The sequence below is a fragment of the Pelobates fuscus genome, chromosome 2 (assembly GCF_036172605.1).
Source record: "Pelobates fuscus isolate aPelFus1 chromosome 2, aPelFus1.pri, whole genome shotgun sequence".
Classification (NCBI taxonomy): domain Eukaryota; kingdom Metazoa; phylum Chordata; class Amphibia; order Anura; family Pelobatidae; genus Pelobates; species Pelobates fuscus.
Window position 1 is genome coordinate 189,192,994 of NC_086318.1, and position 12,794 is coordinate 189,205,787.

The 12,794-nt window shown below is 37.9% G+C and overlaps 1 protein-coding gene across 1 annotated transcript in view; it reads left to right on the plus strand.

Annotated features, from left to right (window-relative positions):
- LOC134586252 (dynein axonemal heavy chain 5-like) overlaps positions 1 to 12,794 on the plus strand; it is a 260,789-nt gene that overhangs the window by 174,121 nt on the left and 73,874 nt on the right. The window contains exons 68-72 of the mRNA XM_063441744.1: positions 1,013 to 1,199; positions 8,172 to 8,279; positions 10,089 to 10,228; positions 11,399 to 11,530; positions 11,622 to 11,808. Of these exons, the coding sequence (XP_063297814.1) occupies positions 1,013 to 1,199; positions 8,172 to 8,279; positions 10,089 to 10,228; positions 11,399 to 11,530; positions 11,622 to 11,808 (754 nt within the window). The remainder of the gene's footprint in view (positions 1 to 1,012; positions 1,200 to 8,171; positions 8,280 to 10,088; positions 10,229 to 11,398; positions 11,531 to 11,621; positions 11,809 to 12,794) is intronic.

A 12,794-nucleotide genomic window follows, 5' to 3' on the forward strand; every position in this document is an offset into this window, starting at 1 on the left:
AGTTCCCTATACCACAGCTTCTTCCTGCATTAGATCATATAGTACATAGCCCCAAAATATGTCATCTCACCGCTACCTCCTTACTTCACAGTAATATTATTATTATAATTCATATTCGTAACAACATATTCTGCAGCGCTTTACAATTATAGAAAGGGGAAGAGGAGAAATTGGCCTAGCATAATAAGTAATCAAATAAAAGCCTAGTTTTAATCTGTATTTAACCAATGCAAAATTCACATGGATTTATATGGTAGCATGGGCAACACAGAACATATATTAGTGCCAAGCCCCATGTAAGAGTAGTATAGATCTGTCTTACGAGATATAATGTTTGAAGAAATACTGTTCTGTTGCCAAAATCAATTTATTCTTTCTTCGATCAAAATCTGATTTTTGCATTTTGTTTTTGTGGTTCTTCAAAATGCATTAGATTTTAAATATTTTTTACTTATTCTTTATTCGTTTTGTGTTTTCGGAGCATTATGTAAGCAACAAACGGTCATAGACAGTACAGGCAGTAACAAAGTCACAATTGGTAACATGACTGTAAACATATTTTTTAACATATGTAAAAACTTTGTAGGTCAAGCTTTTTTAAAGGGTCTATGTAGAATCACGCATTTCATTTCCTGATCAAAATGTCAGGATGCTAAATCATTCCTGTGCAATTTGATTATTGGTTGAGATTAGTCATTGAAAGTTGATTCATATTGTCAGTAAACCATTGCTGATTTTCAGAAAGAAGGCCCATAAGGTAAATTTATATTTGTTTAACTAAAGGTAGCCTTTTTTTTTTTTTTTTTTTAAACAAATTAGTAAAGCAAAATATATACAGAATATTATGCATCATTTTTGTGTTGTAATAATAAAAGCATGACAGATCCTATTGACCTACTTCCTTTCCCCCCCACAATTGTTCCTTCGATCACACTGACATGGCATACATATTAGGTTGCATCATTTTGTGTAACGTTTGAAAAGCTTTTTACTGTGTTTCATTGCATTATAGGGGCAATGTTCTGTTGGTTGGATCAGTGGGCTCTCAGCTATCTACCCTGGTGAAGCTTGCTCTCTATGTGGCTGACGTACCCCTTCATCCTTTGGACACATCCGGGCACAACTATTTTATCAACAGTTTAAAGACAGCCATTCAGATCTCTGCTGTAGAAGGAAAACCAAAGGCCATCTTGCTAACCGTACATATAACATTTTTGCATTTTACTGTATCTTATGGTATAAAATTATGAATTACCTATTTTCAACTATTAAGCTGTTTATGTGAATAGAAAGTAATGTCTTATTTTACATTCACAGTTGGGATATCATCCAGCAGTGTTGTTATGTGAAGAGTTAATTGCAATTTTGATGATTAGTGTAATTATCCTTAGTTCAGCTGCTCTAGCGGCCCCTGTTTGAGCTAAACAATTCCTCGTTTTTTTTGTAGGAATTAGTGCGATCAGTTATTATAGCATTAATCGGTTGCCTGCTATGTTCAATCACACGATAATTGCAGTAATGATTAAACCCCTGATTATTACCTTGTTAGTCATATATTAGAAGAGCGTAGATCACGGAGGAAACAAAAGGCCATTGTTTTGTAAAATATATATATTTTTTATTTTATAATTTACTCTGTATTTCAGTATAAAAACGAATGCTAATGAAATGTTAACTAAGTGAATTCAAAAGACTTAGCAACATCCTCGCCTATTTTTTGCCCAATCCATTTGGTTGTGATGGCATTGTTTCTTTCCCTACCATCTGGAGTCTATCCAGTAACGTCTAATTCGGACCCAATTGGATACTGAACTGTTTGAACTGGGTGAAATAGGTGACTTTGGGAAAAGTGAGTCATTTGCTGTAACAGAGCACCTGTACTCTGACCATGCACCTCCACCCAATCCGCTTCCTAACCATTGCGGAGGAAGGCTGGAATACTCCAGCCCCAGTCGTCGAAGCTTGACTGGAGTCTCTCCGGAAATATTTCATCCAACCAGACTCTTCTTCCAAACAGGTATCGTCCCCTCTGCCTATTCAACTGCAGCTTTCCTTTCCGGGCAGGTATTATTCCCTCTGCCTATTCTTCTGCAGCTCTGCTTATAGTGATTGCTCCTGTCTTTATACAGACATTTGCAGTACTCAGGCCTAACTCTCTTGATTTACCTCTGGTCCAGAGGGATTGTGCAGCCAGCCAACAGGTTTGAAGACTGGGATGCCTAAAAATCCACACAGGACACACAGTTCCAAAAGGAACTAACATACAAAACTTTATTTTGAGCTAGTACTAGCCCTATGGGATTTAAACATGTGGTGACAAACATTTAGAATACAAATACATAGAACATTAGCAAATGAGCAATTAAAATGAATACATTAACTATATAAAACAAAGAACATTTCCAAACACAATAAAAAGCAATAATATATACATTTAATCCCATATTTGGTTACCCTCATTTTACAATTGTCCACACTTATTTCAGTGACTTCTGGTACCAGGTCCACAGCCTGTGAATAAGAGGCTGGCCTTCAAGCCTCTCAAAAAAGGCCATGGCATTAGAGCTTCTGTCACAGTGATTAAAGTATTTTTAGACATAGCTCTTTACAGTTGCCAAGTCACATGTTTATATACTGAAGTGGCCTGTGGACAAAAAGTCCAGAGGACACAATAAAGTCCCTGCAGGTTTGTATGACAAAATGTAAAACTACAATTTATTGAAGTATATTGAAAGGAACAAACATAAGTAACACACACACAAAAACACACCACATATAGTCCCATAAAAAGAGCTATTAAGCTCAGCAGCTGTAGTAGCTAAAATGACACAAAAGTGTGTTATACTCAATGCAGCCAAATAGCCCAGATGTGGTTTGCTACATACAGCAAGAAGGAGGCTTAGAGCCCTACACAAAAACAGTCAGAGGCACAGTCACAAACCAGTTAATGAATGCAGATATAGCATTTACAAAACAGACACGAGGGACACGACTACATAGACAAACGTAACATCTGTTTTGTATATGCTATATCTGTTTGCATTAAATGGTTTGTTGATTGTCTCACCGTAAAAAACATTTGCTTAATCGGTATTTAAAGGGAAATTTAATAAACTCAAGCAATCAGCAAGAACATTTCATAGTTGTTCTTTTAAAATAGCTTTACAGTCTATTAATTCTCTCACATAGTTATTTATTCAGTGAATTTCAAATCTAAGGTCAAAATAGTCAAATTGGGTACTAATAGTCAAATCAGATACTTTGGCCTTAAATTTGAAAGTAACTTCTTACTTTAGTTAATAACCCTGTGAAATTATATTTAGTGGGGAAAAAATTAATTATAGACTCTACTAGTGCATTTTCCCCCTAGTTTGCACATTAGGTGGTGCTATAGATTTGCTTTTCTAGACATTTACAAATCTAGTTATATGCAAGAAATCACTTACTAAAGCTGGTCCGAATGCAGTGATAATTCACAATGTTGCCCTGAGCAGGAAATTAAATCATGAATTTTATTTGTTGTTAATATAGATTTTTTCACGTTTGTCTCAGATAAGGTGATACTGGATCAGACGAAAAATCAATAAATATAGACTAAAATATAATGTATTATTATTATTAATAATAAAATTATTTTAAGTTATACTTTACTATGTCTGTAAGAGAGGGAAAAAAATTGCATGAGTGATACTTTTATTGGCTAACAAAATAGTGAAATATTCCAAAATTTCAGAGCTCTAAAGTCCCTTCATCAGGCATATTTGTTGGGTGCAGTTCAGACATATTTACATAGTTTACAGGAAATAGAAAAATATACAACTATACAAACAACCCTAGAAGGAAACAGTTTGTGATCAAAGTGTCTGCAATAATTTCAAGTGGATGTGTGAAGTTTCCTTTTGGACAGTGTTAATATCACCAGATTTTCTGTATGCTTAGGGCAATCAAGATAAGTTACAGCTCCAGAGGGACATACATGACCCCTATTTGGCTTTAGCCAATAAAGGTATCACTGTCTTACACAATTGTTTTGTTATTTTAGTCTCATTTAGTTATCTGGATAAAACAGTGTCTTAAAGGGACACTATAGTCACCTGAACAACTTTAGCTTAATGAAGCAGTTTTGATGTATAGAACATGCCCCTGCAGCCTCACTGCTCAATCCTCTGCCATTTAGGAGTTAAATCCCTTTGTTTATGAACCCTAGTCACAACCCCCTGCATGTGACCTGCACAGCCTTCCATAAACATTTCCTGTAAAGAGAGCCCTATTTAGGCCTTCTTTATTGCAAGTTCTGTTTAATTAAGATTTTCTTATCCCCTGCTATGTTAATAGCTTGCTAGACCCTGCAAGAGCCTCCTGTATGTGATTAAAGTTCAATTTAGAGATTGAGATGCAATTATTTAAGGTAAATTACATCTGTTTGAAAGTGAAACCAGTTTTTTTTCATGCAGACTCTGTCAATCATAGCCAGGGGAGGTGTGGCTAGGGCTGCATAAACAGAAACAAAGTGATTTAACTCCTAAATGACAGTGAATTGAGCAGTGAAATTGCAGGGGAATGATATATACACTAAACCTGCTTTATTTAGCTAAAGTCATTTAGGTGACTATAGTGTTTCTTTAACACATATCTTATATTAATATTACATATTATTTTAATCCTGGAGTTTATGCTTTATATTAAAGGGACTATAGTGTTAGGAATACAAACCTGCATTCCTAACATTACAGTGTCTTTCTAGCTCATGCCCTTCCCAGCCATGTAAAGGGTTAAACTCCCTTTAAACACTTACCTGATTTCAGCACCGATGTTCTTCTGGGCTGGGTCGGCTCCTCCTCCAACATCTGCTACTGGAGGGAACCGAATGCACATGCGTGGTTAGGCCTTCCCCATAGGAACACAATTCTTTTCTGTGGGTTTTTTCTACACGCTGGGCGTCCTCAGCAAAGCTTGAGGACATCCAGCGTTGTTTCAGAGAGTCCAACTCTGTGAAACTGCAGGAAGCACAGTTAGTGGGTGTCTGGTAGACCGCAACTAGAAGCAGTCTTAACCCTGCAATGTAAACATTGCAGTTTCTTTAAAACATTTTACATTGCAGGGTTAAGGGAACAGGATACCTGCACCCATGCCACATCATTGATATGAAATGGTCTGAGTATCTATAGTGTCCCTTAAAAGTAAATATAAATTATGCTTATGTTATAAATCCCCTAAAGTTAAACCAATTAAAAGGAAAACTGGAGAAACACTACTTTCATCTCTCTGTCAAAAATCTCAATGCTCCCTAATTTTGGTCTTTATTTATTTATTTGGATTTTGAAATTATTTCATATATTTATTTAAACTTTAAAATGATTTAATATTTTGAAAAATATTTTAATATGTTGATCTATTTTGAAATATAGATATACATTTTCTATATGGTTTATTATTTTAATATTTAAGAAAAAAAAAAAAAACCTTTTAAATTAATGAAATTCCCATCTGAACAAAGTCCCGAATTGCGTCCTAACATGAATGGACAAACTGTTCTCAGATGAATTCCGGTAGTTTTGCCGGCATTCAAATACCGAACAAGCAGCAGGAGGAAGGTGAGAATTGTAGGGAAATTGCTTTGACCACAGGAAACGGAGTGGACTTTGCTCCTCTCCTGGGTCATAGCTGTTCAAGCGTAGGAAAAATACATAAGACAAAACAGTCCCTACTTTGTCTTATGTTTTAAAGAAAACTAGAGCAGATAGGAAGAAATGAAGAACAGATTCTGAGAGAGGGAGAGAAGAGGGAGCGATTAGGGAAAGGTAAGTTCGGCATGACATGCTTTAAGAACATGATTCCACTTTGAATTCAATAGTGAATTCTCCAACCTTTAATCCACATGTTCTTCCTTAGTTAAACCTTGATTTCTCTTAGTTAAACCTCGCCTTCAAGATTTCTCTATGGCTGCACTGTTCCTGTGGAACTCCCTTACCTTCAACGTTAGACGCTCACCCAGTCTCCACTCCTTCAAAATATAATTTAAAACTCACTTTTTCACAAAAGCATCAATTAAACTGTTAATGGTTCCAATAAACCCCACATTAAGTCTTCATTGAATACTACTCTACAAATCTTCTTCCCTTATACTTCCCTTATCTTTTGTGTCACTTTACCCCACTCCCTCTAGCATGTAAGCTCATTGAGCAGGGCCAGGGCCGGCGCTACCATAAGGTGGCCCAGGCGGCCGCCCTAGGGCGCACCAGCCCTGGGGGCGCAACATTAGGCTGACCGGAAGGAGGGAAGCGCACTGCGCTCCCCTCCAGCCGGTTACTATTTGTAGTGTGGCCGAGTGCAGCCCAGAGATTCCCGCCCGCGGAGCCCAGCCTCGGCCCGCCCACCTCCTACACTGGTGTCTGCCGACTGCCGCAGGCTGTGTGGAGGGGGCGGGGATATGAATGACATCATATCCCTGCTCCCTGTGTACCGCACAGCGCGGCTGGCTCCCAGTGATGGGGCTGGGCTGCAGGACAGGACTCCCCATGCACCCCAGGGACCAGATTGAACTGATGTAAGTATGAAATTATGTATGTCTGTATGTCTCTGTATGTATGTATGTATGTCTGTCTGTCTCTGTATGTATGTATGTCTGTCTGTCTCTGTATGTATGTATGTCTGTTTCTGTATGTATGTATGTATATCTCTGTATGTATGTATGTCTATGTATGCCTGCCTCTGTATGTAATGTATGTCTGTCTCTGTATGTCTCTGTATGTATGTCTCTATATTTATGTATATCTGTCTGTATGTGTCTGTCTGTATGTATGTCTGTCTCTGTATGTATGTATGTCTGTCTCTGTATGTATGTATGTATGTCTCTATTTGTCTCTGTATGTCTATGTATGTCTGTCTCTGTATGTATGGATGTCTATGTATGTATGTCTCTGTATGTATGTATGTCTCTGTATTTATGTCTGTCTGTATGTCTCTGTATGTATGTCACTGTATGTATGTATGTCTCTGTATCCATGTACAGATGTATGTATGTATGTGTCTGTATGTCTTTGTATGCATGTTTCTGTATGTATGTATGTGTCTTTATGACGGTTTGCCTCTGTATGTATGTATGTATGTATGTATGTTTGTATGGGTCTGTATGCCTGTATGTCTTGTATGTATGTTTCTGTATGCCTCTATGTACATATGTATGTGTCTGTATGGCAGTATGTCTCTGTATGCATGCATGTCTTTGTAAGCCTGTATGTATGTATGCCTGTATGTTTCTGTATGCCTGTATGTCTCTGTATGTATGTATGTATGTGCCTGTATATCTTTGTATGTATGTTTCTGTATGCCTGTATGTGTCTGTATGACGGGATGTCTCTGTATGTATGCATGTCTTTATATGCCTTCATGTCTCTGTATGCATGTATGTCTCTGTGTCTGTATGTCTCTGTGTCTGTATGTCTCTGTATGATTATTTCTGTGTTTGTATGACCGTGTACCTGTATGACGTTGACTGTGTGACAGAAAAATTATGGCTGTGGCTTGGGAGGAAATACACACAGGTGAAGATGCATTTTTTAAAAAAAAATTTTAAAGGAGGGTAAGGGCGCCAAAATGCATCTTCGCCTGTGTATCTAAAAATCCTAGCACCGGCCCTGAGCAGGGCCCTCAACCCCTCTGTTTCTGTGTGTCCAACTTGTCTGGTTATAATTACATGTTTGTTAGTCTACCCATTGTAAAGTGCTATGGAATTTCTTTGGCTTCTTTGGCTACAGCAGTACACTTCTCCCTTCAGCTAGCCAAAGGAGTTGTACCCTGAAATGGCAGTGCTAAAATTTCACATTTACAGGGTTATTCGCTAAAGTGAGTATTGTCAGAAATTTATAATCAGTTTCCAATTTAAGGTCAAAATAGTGTAACTGGAAGCATAACTTACTTGGATAATTGTTCCAATTTGACTGTTTGGACCTTACATTTAATATTTACTTTAAGTTTTAAATGATTGTCACTTTAGTGAATAACCCAGTGTGACTTATAGACCTATAATATCTGATACTATTAACTTTGATTTAGATTAAATATCTGTATTGTTATTGTAAATGTACATTTTAGCATAAAGTATAAGTTATCTTTTAAATGTTTTAAATTAAAAAAACTAATTATATGTTTCACTGTTCTGTGAAAAACAGGCTAAAGAACTGGTCAATGACAGCTATCTGGATATCATTAACAGTCTACTGATATGTGGGGAGTATGACTCATTGTTTTCATCTGAAGAAATGAATGACCTTTTACAGGTAAGTCCATATCAACATACAACCAAAATGAGAGTGTGAGCTTGTGTTCTAAGCTTAGAGGGCCTTAATGGAAATGGTGCTTATGCTGCACTGCATGCCAGCCATTGCCTTGGTTAGCAGCCATGGTACCCAACAATGTTTCTTATGATATTAGAATGTAAACAGAGCTCAGCTCACCAAATAATCACAGATGCTACATTTTGAAATGTAATTATTGATTTGTTTTATATTGTGCATTATAAAAAGATTATATCAATATCTCATATGGGGGGGCAGGGCCTGAGCATCATGGCGGTGAGACGTGTTTAATATGGGTTCCCACACAATTTTGAGGAATACAGGTCTCTACATGCTCGATCAGGACCGGCAAATGCAACCAACCTACACCTTACCAGGGAGAGTATACAGAGTGGTGATCAGCGACCCGTTTGAAGCCTGCATACCCCTGGTTAGACCTTGCGGCCTGGTGCACGTCGTGCAGAAGAAGCGGATGATCTCCTATACCGGTGACGCCCAGGGGCCGTTTATGCACGTGCCACATAACTCCCCCCTGGGACCAGTGGGGGTGATCCCGGATGTTGTGGGAGCACAGGGCGAAGCAACAGGGACGGGGATACCATGCAGTGCTTCCCCCAAGATTGCGGACGCAGCCTGCATCGATGGTCCCAGTGAGGCTGCACTTGATGTCCTGGTATATTTGCAGAGTTCTGGTGAAAGCTGGAGCAAAGATCGTACCAACTTGCCTCAGTGCAGCGGAGCAGATACTCACCATGGCTAAGCACTCTCCAAGTGAACTTGGCTCCAGCAGCTTGGACGGCCCCAAGATGGCAGCGGAGAGCACAACGCACATCACTCCTGACCAAGGTGACATGGAAACAACCAGCAAGACAGTTTACAGTTGAAGCATGGGGAGCCAGACCTTGTCCTCAGCCTGTACCAGTCTGCCCACTCCAAATCATGGAGACCTGCAGTATCTATCTCTGATTCAGGACTATGTATTGCCCACAGTGGGAATAGGATGAAGCAGGATTAGGAACTGGACAATATTCAGTTTCTGGCTCCATACCTGACCCCATCAAACTACTGTCTTCTCTGGCCTGATTTTTTATGTTGTGATCTTTGTGTTCTTGTGCCTTATGCTCCTCATATATGATACCTATTTTATCACTTTACCCTCAGGGGGGCCTCTCATGGGAGCCATCTTGATAAATCAATCATTGTTTCTCCTGTTCCTTATCGCTAATTCTATAATGACCAACTTTTTGCTTTATCATTTGCTGTCTCAATCTGCACTATTTTCCTTTTCCTTATCTAGAATTTAAAAATGTTTTTACACTCTTACCTTGACAAAACATTATATTGCAATCTTCTCAGTGTACAATGTACATCCTCCATTAGACTTAAGCGCAACAAAAATAAAGAATTATAAAAAAAAATCAATATCTCATATGTTAAGGTATTTCTCTTACAATAAGTGTTTCTTCTATTTCTAATCTACAGAATCATGGTAACATCACTTAATCAGTCTGCTGTTTCACTTTTTTCTATAAATTGTGTTACATACCATTTAGCTAACCCATTCACTTATACTTCACTGAAGCTAACATCTAATCAATACAGCTTCCCAAACTTCATCTAAATTAATTAGTCTTTTCTACACTCTAACCTATAATATGTGTTATATTTTATTGTTCAGTTCGTCACTGAGTAACCCATTGATGCTATTTAACTACATATTAGAAATAAAAATAAAAATTAAAAAAACTGCAGTTGTTTAAAACATTGTTTTACACTGTACCACTTTATTAGGTTCTGGGGCCAGCTCTCAGACGAAAACACCCACATCTTGGTTATGACCCAGCAAGGTACCTTGTTTCTCAGGTGAAGTCTCTTCTTCGGATAATGGTTTGTCTTCCACCAAACCACATACTTATGAAGACTGCGTCAAGGTAAATCTGCAATTAGAAATAATTACTTGAGCTGCTATCTGTAGCTGAAGGTGGTGAAATGCCACAAATTGGTAATACAGTGTCAAAAGAGGCCTGTGAAACACTGTAAAACCACTTCATTGTTCAGCTAGTGTGAATATTATATAAAATGTAAATTCTATATGTGATCTACCACAGTGAGGCAGGACGCATTTTCTACATTATCAGTTTAAGACTTCCATGTTAATGATCCAATCCCTATTCAAACAATGGCATAATTTAATAGTTTTTGGTAAGACTGGGATTTACAATTAATCCCATTTTACTTACTTCCATTCTGAATTTTCAGTTCTCTTTTGATCTATATTTCCTTAAGCAGAGTTTTAACTATTGTTTGGTGTTTTGTAGCTGTTTATGAATAGTTAAACTTTTTTTTTTATATACTTAATGCCATATTGGGCATTAGAAGCTTGTACACCTCCATTTTTTTTTTTTTATAAAAAAAAAAAAAAGAAGAATAAACTTCCTTGGAACCCACATTATTTCTTCCCTTTCCATGGTGCAATCACATGCTTCTCTGTGAGAAGTATTTGATTGGACAGATCTCTAAGCTTCAAGCACATGCATGCAGTCTGAGCCAAACAGGCAAGGGAGACAGTAGGTGGTGGACAAGGAATTTGTTTTAAGAAAATAAAGAATCCAGGGAGGTGGGGAAGTCTGAAATGAGGAAGGGAGGGACATTTAAGCTCCCCCTTTACAGGTATGCTTCCAGCATTGCCCGCAAGGGTAAAAGCTCTTTTTATTTCTGACGACGGATGTTATTTTTGCACAGAATTAAAATTAGGCAGAGTTCCAGGCTACCTAAGTCACGTGTGTTGAGGGTTTAACTACTAGCCCTTGGCACAAAACTTCTGAAACGCTGCACTTATAGATTACTTGCTCCATGACGACTTCTAAAAGCAAAAGTGGTCATGGACATTGGAGTATCCTTTTAACATAAAATTACCATCAATATACAGTATTTTGTATAATATATCATCTAATAATGCATTGTAATTCTACCACATGCATGGTTAACATGTTACTTTTATTAGTGGAAAACAAATGTCATGCTTACTGTATTTTCAATATGTGTATACCTGGCACAAGCTTTAAAAATGCCTTTTCGAAAATTATATATTTACATTTTAGGAAATATCCAGGATTTTTAAATGGTTGCCAACTAATATGGATTGATAGCTGGTCACAAGATGCTATTAACTCAGAAGCCAAACACTATATAATGCAGCACCAAGTTATGGAGACCCATACAGAGGAGACACGGTAACATAGCACTAATTGTGTTTTTGTAAAGAAAACCCCACTATTTATATTATTCGTATACCTCTCATGAATAACAGTTTTATTTTTGCAGTGAAAAGGTAGCTGTAGCCATTTCATTGATCCATAAATTCATGCTGAAAGAAAATAATCAGGCACTGTGGGCTGAAGACGCTACTCAACACATATCTGGTGACAATGCAAAAGAATTAAAGAGAGAAGAGGACAAAATGGGAGACAAAAGACTTGCTCGTTTCCCATACTGCAAAGATATTGTTCAGGTATCTACTACTATTCACCTTTGTAAATTATATAACATATATATATATAGTACATAAAATATATAATATATTTACATCTATGCAAAGAGTATATTATTGTATTGTAAATATATTACACACATACACAACCTGCATATCTTAAGTTGGACTTTAAAGAATCTTCCTTACGCACATAAACTCAAGAAATCATGTTTCCATAACTATCCCAGAGTTCCCAGCCTAATATGCAAATGTACATAGACAGGCATCATGTCTCAGACTTTATATTGACTTTCTGCAGATACTCTTAGCAATGGATGCTATTTTTTTTTTTTTAAATTCTTTATTTTTGAAGTGCAGATTATTACATACAACTTGTCACGCCCCAACAGCTTGTGACAGGAAACAAAATACACAGCTTGTAGGCAGTAAGGCAGTGAGTGAACATGCACAATTTTTAAAGTTACAGAAACAAGAGTAGGTACATGCAGCGTTTCACATTGTATTACACAGGGGTATGTGAGAGACATGCACAGTTTTGTTATCATTTAGTCGTACATGAAGATTGACAAGCGCTTTTACAAGTGCGTTATTACATGCTGACAATTCTAGTTAATTCAGGCTGAGTATGCCACTGGGCTGGCCATGTGAAAAAGAATATAAGTCATGCTACCACAAAAAGGAACATATTATTTAAGTGAAGCAAGAGAGTGCACATATTGAAAACATTAGTTATAGCATAACATGGTCTGCAGTTGCCTGGGGGGGGGGGGGGGAGACGGCATCCAGTATCTGCTAGGCAGTACCAGCGGTGGTAAGGCTGCACAGTTGGAGTTACCCTATGCCCAGACTTGGGAGGCGTTCACTGGGAGCAAGGTAGGTGCTGTACGTAGTGTCACAGTGTGAGCGGGCCCAGCTAATCCTCTGTCCCCAGGGGTGTGCGACTGACCACTGCAGCGAGCCACAAGCTCTGGATCTCTGAGAGTCCCGTTCTGACCCCTTTTGGG